The sequence below is a fragment of the Stegodyphus dumicola genome, chromosome 4, assembly GCF_044657685.1.
Source record: "Stegodyphus dumicola isolate Sdum_Otavi_A_Nest chromosome 4, ASM4465768v1".
Lineage (NCBI taxonomy): Eukaryota > Metazoa > Arthropoda > Arachnida > Araneae > Eresidae > Stegodyphus > Stegodyphus dumicola.
The window spans coordinates 215,469,612-215,496,225 of NC_140771.1; the positions used below are offsets into that span (position 1 = coordinate 215,469,612).

The 26,614-nt window shown below is 31.8% G+C and overlaps 1 protein-coding gene across 1 annotated transcript in view; it reads left to right on the top strand.

The window, feature by feature from the left end:
* The first annotated feature begins 9,857 nt into the window (after positions 1–9,857).
* LOC118191012 (kynureninase-like) overlaps positions 9,858–26,614 on the top strand; it is a 121,580-nt gene continuing 104,823 nt past the window's right edge. The window contains exon 1 of the mRNA XM_085815965.1: positions 9,858–10,009. Within this exon, the coding sequence (XP_085672091.1) occupies positions 9,976–10,009 (34 nt within the window). The 5' untranslated portion in view covers positions 9,858–9,975. The remainder of the gene's footprint in view (positions 10,010–26,614) is intronic.

A 26,614-nucleotide genomic window follows, 5' to 3' on the forward strand; every position in this document is an offset into this window, starting at 1 on the left:
AATATCGTTTTTTATTTCAGTACTTTTCGCTCTTGCTGTAGTCGTTCATTTATCTGTATTCCTTACCTTACATTGTCAAGTTCCGAGGGATATAGCACCTAGCTCAAATTTAAGTATTCCATCAACAGGATTCAACATGCTGATGAGCCCCTTGTCAGGTGGACCAACTATCCTGACGTCATTGAAAAAAGGAATTATATAAATAAATGCATTTTTGTTATTTCTTTGTAAATAATCAAGTATTTTAGTAATTTTTTTAAATTTTCATATTTCTTTCTTATTTATAGGTAAACCAAGTGACTATTCTCCAATAAAAATTGCTAAATGTGTCTTGGGGGGAAACCTACAGCTAAAAATAGATTGAAAATATTGCAAAAATCAATGAGTAGGATTAATCTACATTTGAAATCTGGCAGCGATTACACTGCCAATCATATGACAAAATGCGGATGCAAGATAAAAATCAGTCTACGAAAAGAAAACGTGCACAACTTTCAGATAATAACATGTGAGCTAGATGCAAAGAGCAAAACGTTTTGCAGCAATTTGGTACGTTATCTTGTTCTTTAAATATTCATCGATCATTGATTATTGTTGGACTTGTTACATGACGTCCTTCAAAGAAAACAAAACTTTCTCCAGCCATGACGCACTCAGACGGTTCTCAGTGGAAAGTGGTACCACACAGAATGAAAAATGCACGAGGCACATTTAAAAAAAAGTAATAGAGAATGTATAAAACTCCACAAAAAATACTCTCTCATACATAGACAACTTCGCAATTTTTTTCGAACCTGTAAGGAGTACTTAGAGCATGAGGAAAAGGCTTTAAAAACCTTACGAAAAGTAGGCCTAACTATAAATCTAGAAAAATGCTATTTGGCAAAAAGAAATAGAAATTTCTTGGCCATATTATAAGCTCCTTAAATCATTCATCGGACTCAGGAAAAGTAGAATCTATGAAAAAGATACCTAGACCAAATACTAAAAACGTAAGTACGTGGTACTTTAGGACTCTCTATCTACTACCATGATTAAACTCCGAATTTTTCTATTTTAGTATTCCTTTGACAAATCTGACTTAATAAAGAGAGTACCCACTAAAACCTCATAGGACAAAGAAGAATAAAAGGCTTTTCAGAAATTAAAACATCTTTCCGATACGCCATCACTATTCACTCCAAAATTGAATGAGTGTTTCCAGCTGTACACTGAGGTGTCAGCAATAGCTATTGATGCAATCTCAGACAGACAAACGCAGCAACAGATTTGATTCTGGTATGCCTGAAAAACCTAAATTTGGATAAAAGATAAATGTTTACTTACCCTCATATATTACCAAAAATGAAAGCTTAATATCTTTACCTGTGAGGCACGTATTTATTCAGAACACTAATGTTGTTTTAGAAATTTAGATACATTTGGGGTTACATAATGATATTCACGAATAAGTCGTAGAAGAACGGAGCATCGAAGGAAGTGAAATCTTGAAACTTCGCAAAAGTCACTGATTAAATTTTGAAGTCATGCTTGCAGAATACTATAGGACTTGGTGGGAAAGAAAATGTCCAGCTATGTTTTAACAAAATGCGCTGCTTTGTCGATGTCATGTCTATGTTGTAAAGTATTTGACACTGGATTCAATTCCAAATTTCTGAATTAGAAGTGTATGCAATGAGGTAGCTCTTGATAAACAAGTATTAAACATGTTCACAGGTATGAAGATAGTAATTATTAATATGAAGAAGCACGAATACTTGTCGATGAAAATTGCTGTGCCGAATCTGTGTGGAAAAGAGTTACAAGACATGTCTTGCCTTCATTCACGCGTGAGAGCATACTATTAAAGTGGGAAGAGAGAGAGGGATCGGTATCGGTAACGCTATGCAGCGATATTGCGAATTTCGCAATGAGTCTGGCTGAATAAAAATGTTGTCCTAAAGGCACCTCACTTAAAAATACATCAAGTAAAATCCCCAGAAGAGAAAATTTAACAAATGTGAAAGAGGAGAATATTTTTCTCCTAGGTTTTGAGAGATCAAACTGAAGTCCTAATGGACTGGAATATGAGATTAAAGTCATACTAGAGATAAAAATACATAAAAGTATAAAAAATAATTCAGATAGAGACAGACAAATAACTATATATAATATATGAAAATACAGGAGCTCACGTATAGTGTTTACGTCGGAATATATATATATACGTCGGATATATATATATATCATTAAAGACATAAAGTAAGAAATTTAGAACTAATTTTTTACAAAGACAAAAAAATTGAAATTCATAAGTAATAAGTTTCAAATAATCCTATAAATGCAAAAAAGAATTTAAAAATTGTTAAAATCAAAACTCTTTAAACAAGCAATACTCTAGTTCAAAACGTCAATGAAATTTAAAGAAAAACGAACATATTAGAAGAGGAATTCAGTCAACTTCAATGCCACTTCATCAGTAGGAGGAACACTGAAATCAATTGAAATCTCTCTTCCAAATAAATCCTTGCTTTTCTGTATACAGAAATTTCATTGATTAGCCGATGAACCATTTCAATGTATTTTAATAGTTCACCCGAAAATTATGGCTCCTGCCCAAAGCAAGGAAAGAAACAAAGTAAATTATAATTAGAATCTCGTACCTTAAATAAAGGGAATTCTATTTAAAGAATGGAAAAACATATGTGAAATAATGAAATACTTCAGTGAAAAATTCAAATAAAAATTTTACCTTTAAACAATGGTATTGAAGTTGATTGAATTCTTCTTCTATTATGTTCGTTTTTCTTTAAATTTAATTGATTTTTGAACTATAGTATTGCTTGTTTAAAGAGTTTTGGTTTTCACATTTTAAAACTTTTTTTTTTTGCATTTATAGGATTATTTGAAATTTATTACTTATGAATTTCAATTTTTGTTCGTTATGAGAAATTAGCTCTAAATTTCTTACTTTATGTCTTGACTGATAATTTTTCAGCAGCTTAATGCACGAAAATACTAAATATATATTAATGTTAAATATCGTCATATGATTTACTGAATTTTGTAGTGTCATTACGTGGGTACTGAATATGCAATAATTTAGGTAAATATGATTTTATGTACGCCAGTAAAATGGCATATCCTAGCTACGACTTTGTGTGCAGGGATACTTAAAAGTAGCCTTGGATCTGGCTGTGCGTATGGTCTATGAGAAAACGTACACGCTTCCCAAGGAGGGACGTGTTAAGATTCGACAGAAAGCACCAAAAAAGAGAGAAGCTTCACTAACTTGTGGAACCTGGCGGTAAGGTGAAGGCTAAACATCTTTAGCAAGGACAGTCAGAGAGTTGAAAGAGGTGTATTATGAAAAAATGTATACTTAAAAGAATTATCTGCTGGTGATTTATTCATGAAAATTAATTACGTAATTACGCTTTTTTGTGTTATATGTATCATAAATCAAATACTTGCTTAGAAAATTATCAGATGCCTTCTTTGAGTTTTGTGGATATAATTGACTTTTTCGGTTCACTTCGGGTTTCTTCGACACTGAGTATGACAGTCAACAAATCAAAGCAATCCGAATTTTGAATAGTGAGGTGACGAAGTCGTAGTGTACTCGTGGCTAACAGTATTATCATGATTTCCAAAAGTAGTATTGCTAACTAGGCCCCTAAATTTAACATGGAAAGGTACCCTTAATTAGAACTAATTAATTATTAGCGTGGAATTAGTATATAGATTTATTAAGAATTTGATTTTAGAGTTTTGAGAAGCTTCAAAAGATTTTTCAGAGCATGAAAGCTCACTCATCTGTGGAAACAAAAACTCGGATACCAGAATGGATAGAAAGCATATAAAGAATGAAGAAGTGGAACTTATTATTTAAAATTAAAGACTCTCAAATTAAAATTTAAAAATTAAGTGTTTTAAATATATCTTTTCTGAACCTCGGTATTAATTATAGGTATTTAGAAAATCTCTGCTAGGGGACTAATATGCAGCACGTTGATACCATGGAGTTAAGGGGACTTGTACACCTTCAACCCCTCATGATCTTCGAATATGTGACTGTTTCAGGAATTGGGATATTTTATTTATCTTAAAAGCAATTACTTCCAACTTTTTACAGCTGATTACATAATATAGCTGCTTTGGAAACTAGTAACCAGAACGTTTGTGTTGCCACAAATATTTTTGTAATTTAATCCTCTTTGTGACAAAATATTTCGCCATGTTTCCACCTTGCGCGCATGATATTTTAAAAATGGCTAATGGTACATCCTTGAAATTGGATGGAATTCTTTATACGGGCATTATTTTCTAACTGAACCAACAATCTGATGAATATTTTAATATTGAAAAATTTTATGGACAAAAACATTACAAATTTTGTTAATAAAATACATTTTATAAATTCAACTCAAAATAAAATAAAAATTTAACATGAAATTTTTAGAATTTTAGGTTCACAGTCGTTTCCAAATGTTATAAAAGATATATATTAAATATGGAATTAAATTATGAAACAGAATGTTTTAAACTGTGCGCGCAAGTTGGAAACACGATGAAAAATGTTATCACAAAGCGCATTAAATTATAAAAATATTTGTGGCAACACAAACTTTCTGATTATTGTTTCAGAAAGCAGCTATATTATGTAGTCAGCTGTAAAAAGTTGGAAGTAATTGCTTTTAAAATAAATAAGTTATCTCAATTCTTGCAACAGTCACCTATTCGAAGATCCTATGGGTTTTAAGGTGTATGAGTCCCCTTAAGATGTAGACCTTATTACCTCCATGGTTTATACAGAAAGATATTCATTCCTCGTAAACCTGCTGTACTATCCTGAATGTTAGGAATCAAGAAACAAGTGGAAAGAATTTCGACACAAAACAGCATGAAAAATATAGAATGGAAGATATTCCGATATGGATATTAAAAGTTCTGTAATTTAAAACATTACTGTAAATGACAGTTCTTTTATGTGGAAAGATATTTCCCATGCTGTATCAGTCCTTCAAAACATGTTAGTGACTGGATAACTTTGGTGGGAATCTAGCATTCTGTCTGATAAGATAACTCTTTTTTTGAATGTTAGAGTATTTCGTATGAAGAGCACTGTGGCATCTTCAACTTGAGTGTGATCCATTATATTATTTGATTTTGAAGGATTCACAGCGAGAAAGGTTACATTTTTGTCCATATCAATTACGCTCTCACTTCATGTACAGTAAGAAGTTCATATATAAGAATGCAAACAAGTTTTAGAGCAGCAACAGATAAAGAGATATCAATACAGAATTACAGTATATCAATGGAAAGGAAAAAAGACGGAGAAAGTGTACCAGGAAGAAAGGCAAAAGTGGAGCAATCAAAGAAAACGATAACAGCCACCATTTTGGTAATGTTGGAGATTATTCTGATAGGCTTTAAAGAAAGAAATGCAACCATTAAGGAAGAATGTTAGGCAAAATTTTGCTTGCGTTGCGAAATGAAATTACATAGAAAAGGGGCGGAATGCTGAATTGCAGAATTCATCATTTCTTTGATAATGCTATTGTGCATTCAGCTGTCATTGTTGAAAAAGCACTAAAGAAATGTGGATTTAAAAAGCTTGAATACGTTTAGCTTCTATTCAGTTTCATTTTATTATTATTCGTTTTTTAACAGAACTAAAAAAAGAGAAGGAAGATATTTAATGACTGTGATGGTATGGAAACAGTTTTCAAACATTTTGAGAGCAAACCAAACCATTGTCGCATCGTTTAATAAGTAGTTCTTCATAGAACTGCTCCTTAAACGATAAGGCAAGTGTATCGAAGTATAAGGAGATTGTAAAGAAAAATAAACTGTTAAACTCTCCATTTCTTTTAAATATACAGAAACTTTTGGATCTACCTTCATACGTGTTACATGTTGGGAACAAGATAATGTCTTGCTTATTAAGAAATTAAACGTCCCTGGCATGAATGAGAACTAGTAAAATAATGCATTACACTTCGTTGCAGAAAAACGAGGCGTCTAAACGTTTTTAAAGACTAATAAGATGCACTGTTCCTTGAGAGTTAAATAACACAGCCATTATATCATCATAATATAGGTTTAAATGCACTGCTCTCATTTGCAATGTAAATATGCAACAAATGTTCACAGTAAATGATATGTTCTTATCTGTTACTTGTCAGGCTACCCATCTAGCAGAGATTTTGCTCACTTTAGATATTCATACAGAATGCTCAGAACAGTATTTTCAGATAGATCCAATCTTGCGGCTACCTCTTTGACTTTTTAATCTGCAGTCAGTCAGTATTTAATGCTCAACATGAGTAATATTTTCCGATGTCAGTGTTTGCAATAATCAGCCTTCAATCTTCTACAGAATTTCAGCACATGCCAAATTGTTTTACCATTTCGCATACGCATGATCCAAGTTTTATTTTATTTCTTAGGATTAAGCCTTTCTTTAAACAAAAATTTAATCACAGAGCTATATTCAGTTTTAAAATCCTTTCGGTACTATTGCCGCCCATCGACGCCGGCCACGAAACGTTCCCTGAGTACTCTTGCTCCCCATTGGCGATGGCCACTAAACTTTCACTGGGTACTCCTGCCGACCACGAAACGTTATCTGAGTACTACCTCATGAAACATTCGCTGGGTATGACCGCCATGCCACATAAAATCGGCATTCATGGAAAGATACGTGGATATGATTACTCTCTATAGTGCGCATTACTTAAACCAAGCATATAGTGACAAATCCTCACCCTATATTCCTTCTATCTCTTTTCCATTCATAATCAAGCACGCGCTTAAGCTCGGTCCATATCTCTATGTCTCTAAAACTATAAGCAATTTATTTATTATAATATGTATATAATTGAAATATATTTGTGGGCTGTGTAAAATTCCTCCAGAGGTGGCATGCAGGCAACCAGTTTAAAACCACTGAGCTAGTACATCAATTCATTCAGTAAACAGTCAAAAACGAACGCAGGCAATTTAACAAAAGAAACTAAATTTATTCATTTAAAATTATTACTATATCTCTGCAATAGGAATTTATTGATAAACCATTTTTATATGTACGGTTAGAAATATTTGGATCGGCTAATGTAAATCTCAGTTACTTTAATTTAAATACCAGTTAGCTTTAGTAGAGGAACTAAAGGCATTTATTCCTTTTCGTCAGTCAGATGCCTCAGATATGTCATTCCTAAAGTAAAATAACTTCTTTTTAATTACTATTAATCAACGTGATTGAAATATTTTGCTATCTTGTAATATAATTAATTTTTTTACAAATGAATATCCATCTGACATTTATAATTCTTACCTAAATTTGGTAGCTCTACTCAAGAAAACAATCTAGTGCCTTATAAGAAATGAACGTATGCGTGAAACATTCTAATTTACCCGATTAATGCGGAGAGCAGTTATGCAAGTTTTATATCAGTCCAAAACTATGCAGCAAAAAATTTTATAAGTCACTCGAAAGTAATACCGCATGTTGATTTTTCGTGTTTCCTGGTTCTATAGACAAGAATTACTGTGAAAATTTTATAATTTTATGTATTGAATTTAATATGCTGATTTTAATGCAACCTTATTTATTTGAATATTTATCACTCTGAGAAATATGCTTTTCTTACCAATTATCTTGCCAACTCTCTTGGATTGCTTATTGTTCACGGTTCTAATAATCTTATTAATTTAAATAAAAGTGCAAACTTAATTGATGGCTTTTCAATACATTTGTGACGATGTCATACTTTAACCTTGAGTTCACAGCTGTTAATAAACATGATACTGCTTTTTGTTTCTTGATAAATATTTTAATCTCCTTTAAATGCGTTTTAATGATGTTGGAATTGTTTGTTTAATTTCGAAACTGCACGTTGTCGCGTTTGATGTATGATGACGCCACGAAAATAGAAAATTAAACATAGAAGCCTTATACATAATATTAATACAATATAATTCATGTTATTGATAAAAATATTAAGTTTTTGAAAAATATTGTATATCCCTGCTTAAATGTTCGCAACTACGCTGTTTTCCGTTTTCGCATGTGAAATGTTTTTCTCGTACATGAAAGTTATATTGAGTTTATAGAAAGTTAATCTGAGTCATACGTATTCAAAAGCATGAGTCAGATTGAAAGCGACCAAATCTGACTTTTGGAAAATAGAAATGTTAACTGAGAAACAAAGCTCTCATGAATTTAATAATGATCCAGATCAATAATTAAAAGTGATCACTAATGTGTAAAAGATACATTAGCAACAAGAATCAGTGTAAATTACGTAAATACGCTGGATTATTTCGAACGTTAAATATAAATTTCTTTTTAACTGCAAAAGTATGAAGGAGATACCCTGAAATTTAAATTTATTTTAGGTATTAATTAATCAATAAAAAGACAGACTTTTCATTGCAAAAGCAAACCATGACTCTTGATTTATAATATTAATTAGATGTTTCCTCGAAAAAATTGTAATTATATCTCCTATTTACTATATCAAACTATTAACTTGATTATCTGTGTGTATGAAGTATTTATCTTAGTTTCGACTGAAGTCATCTAACGAGGTAGCTTCTAGATGATTTCCTTCTACTGTTTTTAAAAGAGTAAAAAATTTGGATTTATTTTATCATTTCCCATTGCACTAAACTTTATGACCTTTTAATACTGGTAATACGTTCAGGAAAAACTGGAGCTCAGAGCTTCATTACGACTTGCAAATTCTTAATGTTGTCTAGAGCAGAAAAAAAAATCGATATTTGTGCAATCGGGATTAGAATTATAACTACATTCTTATCCAATTTTTCTTTCTGCAGGTTCTTAAAATGCATACATTGCTGTCAATAACTGTAAAAAAATGAACTTTAACTAGAACTAGTTTTACATTATTATCTCTTCATGAAATTCTTAGAACTATAATTGGAACCTAAAACCAGTATCTTATTACTATTATGTGAGTTATCTTGATGAAAATATTTCGAATAATTATTGAAATAGTATTGCTGTTTGCCACATAAGAAGGAAACCGGACGATTAAGGCTGGATTGATAGTACTACATTGCTATTTAGGAATTTTCTTTAAATTTAAGAAAAAAGATAATAGAGCCACTAGTATTATAATACTTATTGTCTTCACTTTAAAACCATAGTTAGGCATTGGAACTAGTGACATACAGCTAACCAAGGGCCTTTTTATCTAAAAATTTATTTTCGCTATATTAAGAAATTGTGCTTAAATTAACAAATATGAATTTATTTTTTATTGGTCTCCAATAGTGAAGTATGAGATGTTTTTATGCAACCATTTTCTGTACTAGACTGTTGAACCTTCCTCTCACCCCTCGGGGAAAAAGCGTAACAGGAAATGTTCTCTTTTTCGCATTTAGCAGAAAAATATTTACCCTTACTAGACAAGTTGGGACGAAATTTCGTTTCCTTTATTAAAAGATGTCATGACAGAACATTCATCACAAGAATACAATGTTTTATAAATGAAATATTGTATTGTATATATAGAGGAATTAATCATCCGGTTGATTCATTTATTTTCAGTTACTAAATCTAAGACAGGAAAGCAAGATAAGAACAGCTGTATAGTTCTTACTCCTACCTTAATGGAAAGAAGAACTGAAAGCGAAAAGTTAGGTATACAGTTATCTGAAGACTACATTCCTCACTTATAGGCAGATAGGATATGACGCGGTAAACACCAAAACTCTCTTTCAAAACATTCTCTAAACGCAAGATAAGGAACACCAATCAAAAAAAGAAAAGCATTTTTACAGTTTCAGGGGCAAACATTGCAAAACTTGAAAGTTGTTTCTCGAGCTCAATCAAAAGGTCAAGTCAGTAGTTATTTGTTTATCGAACCTTTCCTCAATTAAAATTTAAGGCGTTGCTGGTTTGGGAGATTTTTCATTCTCACATTTCTCCAAAAAGCTGACGTTTCTCTAAGCTGCACAGGGATGGACATCAAGAGGAACGGATCCCTTACGCACGGTTCGTGATCCTCTCCTCTCCTGTTTAAGAAATTCTAACAGATTTATATTATTTATAAAATACAAATTTTTTAATTTTGTAAATAATATAATGTATTTTTAAATAATATATAATAATATTTGTAAATGCACCCGAATTATAAATTTTTATGCTGCAGCGAAACGTAAATATACTACTGTGAAAATCCAAAAAGGAGAAAGTTTTTAATTTTTTTATATATGGAGGTACTTTAATATAGTCTTCCTCGTGGATTGCTAGGTGCGATAAAAATTATCGGGTGCGATGTTAATTAAATTTATATAAAAAAAGTCGTAATGAAATTTTCCATATTTATATTATAATAATTTTGTATTTCTACAGCATTCTTAAATATGTGCTTAAACATGAAATCTGCTTTTGAGAAGAATCTTTGATAATAATAATTGATAAATATTATTATATAGCATTGAGATTTAATCATATGTAGGTACTTTGCTTTGGTTTAGTAGTAATTGCTTCAATAGTATTATCTTCATTAAGTAATAGCTAAAGATCTTCATTAAATAACTGCTAATTAAAGATCCTCATTATGTATTTCTAAAAATTTTATTTAGTAAGTACTCTCATAATTGGATATCTGTACGCCTTTCTTCAAAATGTTTTCGCATCTAAGTTCACGTTTTCCGTTCATTTCAGATGATTATCCAAATCTTATTTTCTGTTTAAGAGTTATAAAAAATAAAAGAATGAAGAACTGTAGCGAATGTAATGAGGGAACTGAGCTATTTGTTTTGAAAGAGCAAAATATTTATTTTTCTTGTCTCTTATAAAATTTAATTTGTATTTAAAATGTTTATTGTATGATTTTTATCTTTTTACGTGGAATATCTGATAAAAAAAATTACTGAATAAGAAATTTTTTTGTGCAGTAATAAAATATTCCTTCTAAAATCTATCATCATGTCATTCTAATCAAATTCTGAAAATCTAAAGTTTGTGAAAGATTAGTGCTGGAAAAACAATTTTTAAGCTTTTATGTTTCACGGCACAAAATTTTTAATAAATTATGTTTCTTGACATTTTCATATTTGAACAATGTGCTTTACAATCCTTGCTTTATTTGAAATAACTTCTAGAACTTAAATAGTTAATATATTGCACTAATTAATACTTACCTAATACTGTTAGACAAGTATAGGCAATCTTTTTCTAGTAGTATTAATGCACCAGTGACTGAACAGATAAAAACACTAAGCACTAGCAGTCTGCCCGAGGCACAAATCTAGGTGAACGTGCTAACTGCATGAGTGTTTCTTATGTTCTTTCTGTGTGTAATGTGTACATGAGTCTGTTTCCTTTAGAAAGTTCTCCCCAAAGGCACAATTCTCCATAGACGGATGTCTTAGTCGATTAATTCAGCCAAAGCAGCCAGTTTTGATTTATAGATTAACATACACACCTAACATTGTATATCTAGATCATTAAACTATAAATGAAACTAAAACTGAAAATTGTGTAATTTATTCAAATAGATATTAGGTAAAATAAAATAATTTATAATATAGGGCATATATTAAATGAAAAAACAAAACATAAAAGTTATTTTTTTATTTCTCGATATATTAAAAATACAAGTAATTATAACAGGAACGTTTAAAATGAGAAGTAAAATGCAAAATTCATTCATCATATTTTAAAATCAAAATTTATTGCTAATATATATATGCTTGAAGCGAAAAATAAAGTACAAAATCAGTTTTTCAAAATAAACTACAAAATTAATCTTTAAATATAAGATTAATCGCTATCGTATACGCTTATCAATAAAAAAATTGCAAAAGCTTTGCAATAAAGTTAGTAACATTTTATCTTGGTGTTTTTAAAATAAAAATGTGGGAAAATTTAATCATCAGACATTAATTCAGGATAAAAGGTTTTAAAAAGTCTTTTATATCGTTAATTCAAGTTTACAAAATTCAGTTAATATTTCTGAGAAAAAAAATCTGATGTGTACACCACATGACTTCCTTGTAAGGAATATTAAATTATATGCAATTTTCCTGCATTTCATTTAAACATATTGAATTAACAGTTAACGAATTTTGAACTAAATCTACTTGGTTAGCGCATAAACCACAATAGAATAAATGCACACTTTAAAGTTCTCTATATTTATTTACACTTCGGCGCTAGGTTTACTTAGCAGCATTATATCTCATTCATTTTATAACTCAGAGTGCACAAAAATTATATCATCTAAAGAATTACCACAAGTTCTATTCAGATACTATAATAAATCTAAGACGATGTATAAAAGAAATTAAACAAATAAAAAGAAACAGTTTTTCGCAGACGATTGAACGCCGCTTACCTAATGCACATGCGTTACTAATTAATTCAGTGCTCACTTCGCGGCAAGGCAAAAATACACAAAAATTCAAAACATTTTCATTAAAAATTGAAAGATCTAGAAAAACAGGAAAACATAAAACACCAAGTAGAGGTAAAACAATTAAAAAACAATTTTTACAATTAAAATTACAGTTTCTACGCAAAAACAAGCTAATAACTTAAATGATAATTCCAGAATGACTTAATTTAATTCGCAATAATAAAAGAAGACATTAGTTTATTGTTGCGAAGCTTAGTTTCTCTAGATTGGCAACAAATCCACTATTCTGCTAAATTTCAAATATAAACAAACATGGCTGCCATGGTAATCAAAAATTAGTCTTAGACGCACTTGAAAAACTTTTAAATTGTTGATAATTCCAGAATTATTGTATGCATGCTAATTAAAGGCAAAAAAATCTTAACCAGAACAGGCCCACCAGCGGCTGAGCGGTAACGTCGCTTAACACTGGTAGTTCGGTCTGAGGTTCGAATCCCGCGAACGGGCTGGCTGCATGGGTGTTTTCGTGGTTTACCCCACGTGTAACACGTATACGAGCCAGTTTCCCTTAAAAAGTCTAACACGAATGCATCCCTTCCTTAAAGTAAATAGCCCTCGAGTGCTTTGCCGTAATCTAATAAACCAAACCAAACTTAACCAGAATAACATAATTCAATCATTCTTAAAGCAAAGAATGCACAATTTGCAAACATACAAGAATAAAGAAATTGAGCTTACTGAGCCAAGTAACAAAGTGGGTATATATATATATATATAATCTTAAATCCATTTAGTGCGAATACAAGTTATTACTACTTGCGCAATTGCTGCATATATTAAATACTTTTGGTGCGGTCGATTGCAACCAAAATGGGAGATGCCCATCTGCATGTTATAGCAGTCCTATGTACAAAATTTCAACGTTCAAGGCCTACTCGCTTGGGAGATACGTTCGTATGTACGTACGTACAGAGCCACGAAAAAAATCTCTTCAGAATTCATTTTAAATCAGTTTTATATATATATATATTCACTTACTTAATATTAATTTATATATATATATATATATATATATATATATATATATATTGTGAAAAGAGGTCTTTGTTCTGTCCTTACGTACAAAAACATTGTTAAATTGCATTCTATAACGGTCAAAATGGATATTTTCGTTGAAATATGACACCCGAAATTTTTCGCGATTACAATACTTCCTTTTCACTTCATACAATAAAATAAAAATACTCTGGACAGTTTTAGCAACACAGCAAGCAAATAACGTGTTTTTATTCTGAACATGAGTAAAGTTTAACAGAACAAGGGAACAAGTTTTCGAAATCTTAATTTGCAAAACGTAAGTTTTATTAAAAAAAAGAACGTAAATAATAATAATAATAATAACATGAGCCCTGAATTTGATGTTCGTAACAATATCCAAATATTAATAATGCATTAATCAAAGAATATAGCATATTTAAATTTTTAAGGTAATTTTTTTAAAATAAAATAACGTAACGTGCGTTTTGTAATTATATTTTTTTGCATAACAGGTGTTACTTTTTTTCCAAAATTAAAATAATGAGCCAGGATGTACAACACAGTGGAAAAATTAATTCAAGAAAGAAATTTCATCTTTACATCTTCTGTGATGTATATTCTGAATGCCAAAAGTATTTTGAGATATTAATTCTAAAATATATTGCGTAGAAACAATTTGACATCTTAATCATATTAATAATTTTGAAATCTGTATTATCATTTATGAATTATTTTTATAATAAATGATATTATATTATTATTTAAGTACTGGTGGAAACTTTCTGTATTAATTAATCAGATCTAAAAATTAATTATTAGAAATTATTAATTTTCTATGAACGCACTGTGCAAATGTTATTTATTGCCTATAAAAACGTTCAAATCAAAACTGCTTTAGAATTACATTCAATAACACTGATAATACCAAGAAGAAATTAGGTTTTATCTTACTTCAGCAGCGATTGGAATCTTATCTGTAATATATATCTTTCGTTGAACACTAGAACATCTTGTGAAATAAGCCGTCTTATCAATGTCAATCAACAGTCAGTATTGTGATATAGCTATAGAAATCGATATTGATTAAATTTCAGGCCTTCAGTAATGTGAAGATATACAAAACCTGAACCTTTTGATTAGAAATATTAACAATCGAGGTAATGTAGTCTAGCTTCAACATGTATTAAGATAACGTTTCTAAAATGATGAAACCTGTATATAAATTTGAGGAATAATGATCAAATCGAAAATAAACTATGCTGTTTAAACAAAAGACAGTATTAAATTCTTATTCTGAATTAGCTGATTAAATTCTGAAAATTTCAGCCCCTTTCTTCTTAAATAAACCCACGAGTTACAGAGCGGATAAAACTGTTAACTTGCTAACTCGGGTAGTTTGATCTCGGTTCATTTTCCAACCACTGGGCTGGCTGCACGGGCATTTTTGTGGTCTTCCTCGTGCATAATGTAACTAAAAGCCCTCCGCAGATGCAACTTTCTTCTTAGACAAATAGCTCTGTTGTTTTTTACCATAACCAAATAAATCTAATGTTATCCCAATTTATCTTGTATAAAAAATTTTAATTTACATAAACATGAATATTTTTCTCCTTAATTCATCATTTATTTAATTTTAAAATTGCATTTAAAGGTTTTTGTACCTGACTTTTAGAATGCCTGAGAGTTTAATTCTGAGCATTCGTTGAGCAGTAACGTCTATTTGTACATCAGATAAACTTTCTTTCTTTTACTTATTCACTTACTTAATATTTTTATATAGTTTATGTCTTTTTATATTTTCATTCGCTAAAGTACTACAGCAAGTCCGAGCAAATTACTGCCCTCGGCCATTTTTATGAAACATGCGAGAAATAATTATATTTTTTAAACTAGTTTACTTTCTCTCTCTTTTGATGCATCTTGAAATGAAATAAATTTGATTTTTTCAATTTATGAGCTATTTTATAATGCTTTGTTTTGTTCAGAAGACAGAATTTCGTAAATCTTATAACAATCTTCAATAGTAAACACTCCATCACGTACGTCCCACAGCGGCCGGATAGTAAAATCGTTGAACTATAATGGTTGTGTTCACATCCTGAGAAACGGGCTGGCTGCAAACGGGCTGGATTCTTCGCGCTCTTCGCCGTATGTAACGTTGCCCACCAGCGGCCGAGCGGACTGGTAGTTCGGTCCGAGGTTCGAATCCCGCGAACGGGCTGGCTGCATGGGTGTTTTCGTGGTTTTCCCCATGTGTAACGTGTATACGAGCCAGTTTCCCTTAGAAAGTCCTCCACAAAGGCATCCCTCCCCTTAGGCGAGATAGCCCTCGAGGCTTTGCCGTAATTAAATAACCTAACCTAACCTAACCGTATATAACGTAAATTTGAGCCAGTTTTCCTTAAAAATTTCTCCACGAAGGCATCTCCTCATTTAAGCAGACAACCCTCAAGTTCTTTGAAATTATCTAAATAATCCAATCAAAGAGTCGTTTGCTTGCCTATTATTGTTACTTGGTTTCTGATTAAAATAATTCTCTGCACAACAGCAGATGATATTTTCAACTTATAAGGGCGGTTATGCTCTGAGAAGAGAAAATACGAGTTCTAACCAAAAGGAGAGGTCTTGTTAATACCAATGCGTTATGGCGCATTCTAGAATTAGGTAAAATTAGAAAATACGCGTGATTCGGAACATAGAAGGGCTAAAGTAATTAATATTAACGTCATGAATGTGAAATTTGATGGAGGTGGCAATAAGACAGGAATAGGCGAATGACGTTAGCTCCCTAATAGGATAACTAATAACCATCCCGCAATATATTTTTCTTTTTATTTATTTATTTATTTATTTTATTATATATTTTTATTTATTTATTTTATTACATATTTTATTCATTTATTTTGTTATATATTTTTATTTATTTATTATACTATATATTTCATTTATTTATTCATTTATTTTATTATATATTTTTATTTATTGAATTTTATTTTATTTTATTATAAACTAGCCTTCATTTGGCTTTTAAATGTGCCAGAAAAAATGCCTGAAGGGTACACCAAACATAAAACTGCACAGAATTTTACTCTGAATTTTACTTTATAAAATATAAATAAAAAAAATTAAAAAATAACAACACAAAAAACACGCAAACGTCCAGTATCCAAGAGAAACATTAAATTTAAAAATTGCACATAATTATCTTCCTCATTTTGCCGAGTGGCAACAGTGCTGATATCAGCAGCAATGATAACAGTGATATATCAGCAACAATAACAGCGGATATATCAGCAACGATGGCTGGGTGCCATTGTTGCAGATATAATGAAAGAGAATTATCAATTTGATGCGATTTCATCAAAAAGCATAAAATACAAAAATATCATTCGAATTTTGAAAAAAAAAATCGTTTCGAGGTTCACTTGCTCTTGTCTAGATGCACCCTATTCGTAGCCCTGGGTCTACCATAATTCTGGTACCATAATTCGTAGCCCTGGGTCTATTAGCTTACGCGCAAGCACGAACGAAAGACACACACATACACACAGACAGACTCTTCCTTTTATATATATATAGATTTCAGTGATTATTTTGAATTTATTAATGATAACAATAATTTTATGCCCTATTAAAAGTTCATAAATCTAAAAATCGAAGAGGAGAGTCGTGTATTTAAAGAAAAGTGGAGCACAAAGCAATTTTTGCTAATATAAGTAATAAAGCCATTTATCTAAAATGGCAGCAATTTGTATCAATGTTGAAAGAATATAGTATTAAGACATTTTACTATTAAACATCCTTAATACGGTGCTAATTTAACTCCAGAAGGAAGAAGGAAAAAAGAGTTGATGAATTAATTCAAAAATTATCTAAATTATAAAATGTGTTTACATAGCAAACTGAAAACCAAGGGTGGTGTGGTGGTGGTGTATTTAATTATGGCAAAGCACACTAGGGCTATCTGCCTAAGGGGAGGGATGCCTTCGTGTAGGACTTTCTAAGGGAAACTGCCTCGTATACACGTTACACATGGGGAAAACCACGAAAACACCCATGCAGCCAGCCCGTTCGCGGGATTCGAACCTCGGACCGAACTACCAGTTAAGGCACAATAACACGCCGAATAAATACTAATTCAGAAGTCAAACAACAAAAATCAGCGTTATACTTTCAAAATTTTCGCAAGACTAGTTTCGATGGTTTTTACCGAACCACCATCCTCAGCTGTAAAACAGCAAATGAAATATTTGAAAATATAACGCTGATTTTTGTTGTTTGACTTCCGAACTACCAGTGTTCAGCAACTTTACCGCTCGGCCGCTGGTGGGCCGAAAACCAAGGAACTAGCAAGATTTGTCATTACTCTTTATATCTGCAAAAAGGATAGAAACCGTTATTTAATAGAGATTGTATCAAAGAAAGCACAGCTGAAGTTTTTGGAATTATATGCCTTACTAGCAAACACAACTTGAAAATATAAACAGAACTTGAAAAAGTGTATCTCAGAAAACCGTTGCAAGAAAAGTTGAATGCATTGATAAAAATTTAAATAAGTAATTATTATCAATACTAGAGTCTACAGCACAATACTCAAAAGCTCTGAATGAAAGTAGTTATTAAATTTTACAGGTAGGTAAAATAAAAAACTTATAATAAACCTATAAAATCAAATTACCGAAGAGCCTCTTTCACTATAATCTCTCAGAAACCAAACAAAAGAGGCTGATATAGTTTCCAAAAATTACCTGAAACGATATAGCTCACGACGTAACAAAGTAAACATAACAACTGCACAGCACCAAGTTTGACAAGGGAAACTGTGACACATTAAAATGGCGTTTTCGTGAATTTATCAACTCTAACTAGCACGAAAGCACTGAACAGAGACATTAAGAAGGTCCATTGATATGTGTAAGCTCTCTTGCCCAGCTATGCGCCAGTCTCTTCGACACGCACCTGCTTCACATTGTTACTCTAGATTTGAACTTTTTGCACCTTCAGCTTATGAACTTATTACCTACCTAGGAACTTTAGATACTAACTACGAATTTCAAATTCCTTATTGTTCGTATCTGAAATGCTATCCTTACGTTCTTTGTCACATATTTAACTTTTAGTCTAGGAAAGAGCTTCGACCAGGAATCCGTGCTTTGCAGCCTGCAGCCACTTAACAGATGCGTGAGCTTTGCTGAAGCGATGAATATGTGTATGGCGAAGGGGATTGATATTGGAGTTGTTTTCAGAATAATTAACGTCTAACTTATAAGGTATTTCTCCCGCCTTCCTAGCGTGCCTTCGTGGCGTAGTAGTTCTGCACGCTGGGCCGGTATTCCAGAGGTCCGTGGTTCGATTCCCGGCGAAGGCGGTTGCTCATTTTTCATCTCTCCGGCTTTTCCAACTAATCTAATATCTCTGCAATGGCGCCCGAAATAAAAGGGTGTTGGATGATGATTCTCCGCACCCAGGATTTGGCGATTGGGTCCCCTAAAAACCCCAGTCGCCTTTTATAAGGGGGAATATATAAGGTATTTATCCCGTCTTCCTAGCGTGCCTTCGTGGTGTAATGGTTCTGCACGCTGGGGCGGTATTCCAGAGGTCCGTGGTTCGATTCCCGTCAAAGGCGTTTGCTCATTTTTCATCTTGTCTGTTTCCAAAAATACCTAATTTCTCTACAAACTAATCAGACATGTGCAGAGAAGAGGCAGTCTTAGAACCATTTCCCTAAATGCTTTTATTTTTTTTTAATTAGTCCAAAGGGGCTTTGTCCCTGAAGGACTATTGTTTTCGTTTTGCGATTTTGCGTCGGACTCATAAACGTCGGTTCACTTTTCAAACTGTTGCCACAAAATGTTAGAGTCCTGCATTATATTTGAAGAAATTAAATAATGAAAAATCTGCATAAATGATTGTCTATTTCTCGCATTGTGATAAAACAATGGTACATAGAGCCATCGAATTTTGAATGACGAAATCCTACTGCGAATATGGGCATCTGAAATCCCAAATTTGGAATTTGTTTTATTATAGATTTTATATTTTGTAAAACTTTAACGAATTTTTGATTTACAAACTCACTGCTTTAAAAGCGAGAAATGGCAACGTTATCTAGAAAAAAATACTTTTATCTCCAGCTCGCGAGACTGTGTATCGGAAATTCTAAAGATATGCTTAATTTAACATTATTTTGCGATATTGCTCTTGAACTGAATTTTATGGTTTAAGTGCAAAGAACATGATATTTAATAAATAAAGGTAACACTCAAAACGTTTAAAAAAACGCTCTTTTGGACGTAATTTAAAATCTGAAACATTTCAGATTTTAATTTTTTTTTTTTTTTTTTTTTTTTTTTTTTTTTTTAGTTTTATGACACCAACATAAAAGTTTATGATAGCAACATAAAAGAGATGGCACTTTTGTTAACTTAATGTTAAAAATTCTATGCTCTGATGCTGAAAGGTTTTGCAAATAGTGAGTTTATGACGAAGTTTGATTCTAAGCTATTTGATATGATCTTCTACGATTTACCTTCATGAACGAAAATGGAAGTGAGAAATGTGTAGAGAATAAAAATGTAATTATAAGTCATATTTGTTAATTACTTTTCATTTTACATATGGGAGCTATTTTTTTAGTTTTAAGAGGTAGTATAGTATAAACTAACAGCTTTGGATTTATTTGCGGCGTATAAAAAATGTCCTATCATCTGCGATGAGAACTAAGTAAGCTTTTGAACCTTTTAAGCTATGCACTATAGCTCCTTTATTTCTATGTTTGACTGCTTTCAGAAATTCTTTTCTTTATTTTTTCTGATTGCCGCTCTTTTAAAACTCTTTAAACATTTCACAGTATAAAACTAAGTATTTGAGAAATTCTGTCTTGAATTTTGCTTTTCGTTCAACTAGACGAAGTTGTACTTAAAAAAATGAACTCGTTGTTCGGCTAATTTTGTGCTTTCCTCTGATTTTTTTCAAATGAATTAAACTAATCAGCAAAAGATTACAGGACAGATTTATATAAAAAAATATTTTGAAAACAGTTTCTACCTGGAAATCGCTAACTTTATTTTAGTATTAATATACTTGCTTTTGAGGGCTCTTAAATTTTGTTGAAGTTTATGTTAAAATGCTATACTTTAAATACCGTTTATTTCAAACAATATTAGAAGAAACCTTGCTTTAGGAATGCCATGTTATCTGGAGAATTTCTGTAGTTCTCAAACTATCTTAGAAGGGGATTGTGTTGTAGAAATGCTATGTTATGTGGAGATTTCCTCGATTTCCTAAGACTGCTGCAGTGACACTGTGTTATAAGAATGTTACATTATTTGTGAGCTTCCCTAATGTTTTTATCGTATCGCAATGAAGCCATGTTACAGGAATGTCGTTCCATCCGGGTTTTTTTCCCATTTCTCTGTTGTTGGAATACCTGGTTAAAATGAGTATATAATCTTTCTAAATCTCTAAAGATTAGAGTAAAACTACAGAAATAACATATTACACATAAAATTCTCCAATTCTCTTGCTAATGGTAGTAAGACAGAGAAATCGTACTGTAAGAATGTTGTGTTATAATGGAACATTTCCAGCCCTCTAGCCATGTTCAAGGAATGATGTTAATCTCTCCAGTTAAAAATGATATTTTGCTGTAGGCATGTCACGTTACCTGGTGTTTCCCGAAATTTCTAACAGTGCTATGGATACAGAATGTTATAAGCAGCGTTATATCGCAATAAATCAGGAAGTTAAATTCCTACCGTAAGACTAATCCACCTGAATAACATGCTAAATTTGCAGTGATATGATTTTATGACAGGCAAGTGAATTTATTCAATTATAAACCATTTAACAAGATAAAAGTATTTGTACGAAGTTTCATAAGAAATCTGGAGTTTTAGCTGATTGAAGATTGCTTTTATGTTACATTTCCTGTAATCTTCCTTTGAACAGTTTTTTGTCCTAAATGTCTTCATAGTTAAAATTTAAATTGGGTCATACTTTCTGTATGTCTTAGAAAGCAAATATTATTGAACTAGATCAGCAGCGATTTTAGCATTTATTGTCTCGCTAGAAGATGCGTGATTCTGAAAATCCCAATTTCTCTAATTGCATTAAGTTGTAAATTAGTGGCTTCGTATTTCAGAGAAAGTACCCATTTTGACCGATCTTGATATCATTTGAACGATGTTTTTGTGTTACATTTGTATGTACGGACAAAATAAAAGACTCTTTTTCCCAGAACGAGTTGTGAAATGGATTCAGAAGAGATTTTTCGTGACATCTGTACGTACGTATATATCACGCATAACTCAAAAACGAGTATATTCAGAACATTAAAGTTTTTGTATATGGGACTGCTATAATATATAAAAGTGCGCCACCCTTTTTGGTTGCAATAGACTGCACCAGAAGTCCTTTCTGGTTGCAATAGGCTGCACCAGAAGTCTATATATATATATATATATATATATATATATATACCCACTCTGTTACCCGGCTCGGTGAGCTCGTTTTTTTTTTTTTTTTAAATTTTTTTTTTTTTTTTTTTTTTTAATTATTTTTATGTGTTGGTAAATTGTGCATTTTTTGCTTTAAAAGTGATTGAATTATATTGTTCTTACGTTCTGGTTAAGGTTTTTATTCCTATAGTTAATCTTCAAACAATAGTTGTAGAATTATCAACAATTTAATAGTTGTTTGAGTTTCATTAAGCCTAACGACGACGCCATTTATTTACATTTGAATAGTAGCATAGTGAATTAAGTCAGTTTCTGTACCAACTTCAGTGTCTTTTTGCCGAGTGGGGCCAGAAGTTTTGTGTCCCGAAAGATCTGTCTTTCAATCTAATTTTAATTAATTTAAATTTAAATTTTAATTTTAATTATAAAAATTGTTTTTTAACTACATTTGGTGTTTTAGGTTTTTCTGCATTTTACAATTTTTAATGAAGATGTTTTGAAGATGATGTTTTTTCCTGGCGGGGAAGTAAGACCTGAATTGATTGAATGAGAAATATATCTCTAATGAAATTCGGGGAAATAAGCTTAAATGAAATGCTGCAAAGAATGGGCATACTTTAAAAGTCCGTACAAGGAAGCCATGTGTTGTGCTCGTCAGATTTTTGTACTAATGAAAACTAATTTTTCTCCTTTCAAATTCTGGTACATTATCCTAAATCATAACGGAATATCTGTCGTGTTTAACAGTACTCTTAATTTGAGGATGAAACTCGAAGTGCTTGCCCTCATTACTTTTAATTTTTATTTATCAAACATTTCGTTTTTGTTTTCATCTGTAACTACAGCTTTTTTCCCACAGTTTTTATCCCCGTCTTAAATCTATACATTCCTGCAAAGAATTTGATTCGCAGTTCCTCATCATTTCACGCACCTCAAATTCTGCTGTAATTTAAAGGTTTTTATTTCGAAAGGTGAGCATTTCTGCATCTTCTATTTGCATTTTGTTTTCTTTCTTATAACTTAAATATATTTCAACAAAGGCACATTTCTTCAGATGGCCTGAATGATAAAAAAAGGTCTGCCTCTCGCTTTCTTTCTTCTTTTTTTTTTGGGGGGGGGGGTGTTATAAGTAGATTATTTTCCTGTTTACGTTACTTCTCTAAATTTTGACATTTTTTCTTTAGTTATACAGCCATTACACAAGCATGTAAGATTTTAGAATGCTCTCAATTCATATTGAGCTAAGTATTTAAATACTTATCTTTAACTTTGTAGACTTATTAGGATTTTTTGAAGCAGGAAATACGTGAAAATTGAGCAATGCCCTCGCCGGGACTCGAACCTGGGCATCTCGAATACGCACCGAGTGTGCTAACCATTACACTACGAAAGCATGCAGACAGGAGGGCGAAATTTACCATGCTAAAAGTACCTTGAATAGAAAGCAACTAAACAAGCATCTTTCTATTTAAGATTATGTCGTATATATGTATCAGTAACGTATATATGTACAAGAAAAAAAAATTTTTTTGAAATTAAATCTGGTTTCGTTATCCTTTTAAATCAATCATCTTCTAATATACATTCACACTGCAATCGCAGCTGTTGCATTATGAGTGGAATGATTCTTGGAAATATTTTAATGGAAGGATGTCCGGTAACTTTTGCTATTCGGCCTGAAGATCTGACATAGACTCAATCTCCGATGATAGCAATAAGCCTGATTCATAATTCTATTTCAGAGATGAAACAACTGGACTCAAAATCATGAAAGCCAAAATCTCCAAGATGGATTAGGATATCAAAAGCTAAGAGTAGAGCCGAAGAAAATCCTGGTCATTTTTTTTTTTTTCAACATAAAGAATATCGTGGACCAAACATTCATACCACTGGATTAGATAGACAATGTGACTTTTACTGTGATGTTGTAGGGTACTGCTAGTATAAAAGCTTAACTCGATGTCCTCCAGACCCTACTAGACTGACAAGCAAATTATTGCTTCAACCTGAATTCAAAAAGCAAAGACTTAAAAATGTTAATGTAACCTTTTTATTGAACTCTTTAAGTAAATAGTAGCCACTACTCGTGCTACAGATGAACCTCCGCTGCTTGCGGGTGTTTAAAATAATATAAGATGAAGTTAAATTCAAATTTAGGTAACGTAGTCTGAGACTACACACAACATAGACTATTTAAGCTGCCCCACGTAATTAATAGCGCGTATTTAAACGTAGGATAGCAAGACGGCTCAAGTCGGAATAAAACTTTAGCGCAGTTGGCGAAAACACGTAACTGCAAGGTGAGGCTTCCAGATGCTCTACCTCTATATCATCCAAGCCCTCGTCTTTTAAATACACAACAACTAACTTGCATTCGGGTGTGGACTACCGAAAGGAAAAATTAAAGTAAAGGTTCAAATCTTGATACCTGATTAACATGAAACCTTACAATATTTGAAGCGAACTGAAATAGCACACTTGTCAGAAGCAACTTGAGCTACGAAAGGATGGAAACTTGTTTTTCTGTGAAAGCGCATCAAGCCACGGAGACATTTCTGATCTTTTGACTTGCCAGTTTTTGCAGACTGAGTTTTTATTATTATTATTATTATTATTTCCCGGATTAAAATTCAAAATGAAGGGTCGAAATTACAGACACTTAAAGCGAACACTGAGAATGCTGCACATATTCGAAATAAAACATGCTTTCCAGTTAGAGTTTCGTTTATAGCCCTAATGATGCCATCAGTGCATATATGGAGACATTTAAAGAGAATAAATGCTGCTTTAAACAAAGTTAATCCTAATACAGAAATAAAGGCAAGAATGATAGACATCCACGAAGTAATATATTTCTCATGTACTTTGTCAAAAAAAATTTGTACTACTGTTAGCTTCATCTAAAAAATCACAGTTCGTTAGTTTAATATTATTAACTTTACTGGTGTCAATCCAGTTTTAATTAATAAAGTTATTTTCCTTCATTTAACGAACCAATCCATTTAGACAAATTTTCAGTTTTTTTAGATATTGAGGCAGCAATATTCAACATAACTGCATAAATTTTCAGGACTAGTTTAGAACGTTTGAATAGAATGTTTTCGATGGTTACTTCACCAGTTTCTGGAGCGAAATGATGAAGGAGAAATCTATGCTTTCGTGATAACAATAGCTCAGAAAAATCGAGAAAATTTTTACTTAAGAAAAGAAAAAATGATGGCGCCATTATTGATAAAAAGTGAAGAGAGCTATGAAATAACTTCCATAAAAGCTGAAGGTAAAGACAAATTAGAATTTAGATTATTATTTAGATGAAAGACTTTTTGAGTGCAAAACGCCTCAGGAAAATATAATTTTCTCATGGAAGATGTTACTTGAATAACTGGCTACCAAAACAAATGGAATATGTAAATTCTTAACCAACAATGTTGGGCAGTGAAAGATTTATATATTTCGTTTTTCTAACATATATTTCATGCTTCTGGGGTACGAAGTTTCAAAGTTCTCTTAGTTTAACCAATGTATACTAAAACACGTTGGCAAAGAATGGTGTATATACCTCATGAGTTCATACCTAGCATGGGGTCTTTAAGTACAAGACTCTACATTTTATTGATACGAAAAAAAACACTACCCCCTTAAACATTTCTAAATGGAATTATATAACTAACAGACAGTAAGAAAGGCAACGCACATATCTCAAACCGGGCGAGTTATTTCTATAATGTTGAGATTTTAGGATGCAATATTATTACGCAACGTTTAATAGCTTTTTGATACCTTTCAAGTGTGAAAGTTAATCCTTATGAAGTCTTTAGCGGAAAGGACCTCTTGAATGGCTAACCTCAAGGAACACCAAGAACGAAAAAAGCTAGGTTACAAAATTTACTTCGGTTACAAATGTCGCAGTCACGTTTTTTAATTTTTCGCTTGTTTTTGCACAAACTTTCTCGGGAACAAGAATATTAAAAAATCAATCATGCTGTGATCAGTAATCGAATCAAGACTTTCCAACGCTGCACCACAAGGACACATACGGGAGAATACTTTTAACTCCTTATATCTCATAATATCTCTAAAAGGGGATTGATGGGAAGAAGCGAAACTCAGTCAAACGGCAATGAGTTATTATCCGCTGCATTTTATTTCGGACATCATTGCAGAGTCTAAATTTTTCATGTGCAGAATCTCTCATTTGCAGTTCTCTCAAAGATATCAACTGTATCATCTTCGAGAATTGAATTTACCAAAATCTTCGAGAATTAAACACCTTTCACTTTAAATTGCTTAAAATATAAACAAAAGTTTCCTGGATTTATGAAACAACATTTTCTTTACTTTTTCACTCATCCATCCTTTTCAACCTTTCTCGGTATAAGATTCATTCATGAGGTTCTAACATAAACACAAAAGATTAAAAAAGAAACAATTGCTTATCATAAAATGTCCAGAACATATCAGATAAGAATGATGTTACGAAAATATTCTCTACACATTCAGTCCTCTTTATATGAAATCCTCAGGATGAAAAGGATTTGGGCTTTTGAAACATTTGCATTTACGTGATAACTTGAAAATGGAGCTCAAATCTAAACACGCAGTTTTTTGTATATTTTTATTCTATAACCTTAATTTGAAGGCTACTTGATATGCTATTTTAAATCATTTTAAGCATGAAGCAATGCTTGTGCTCACTGAAGCATCAAAAACGAGAGGCGTCAATACCTCGTCGTCCAT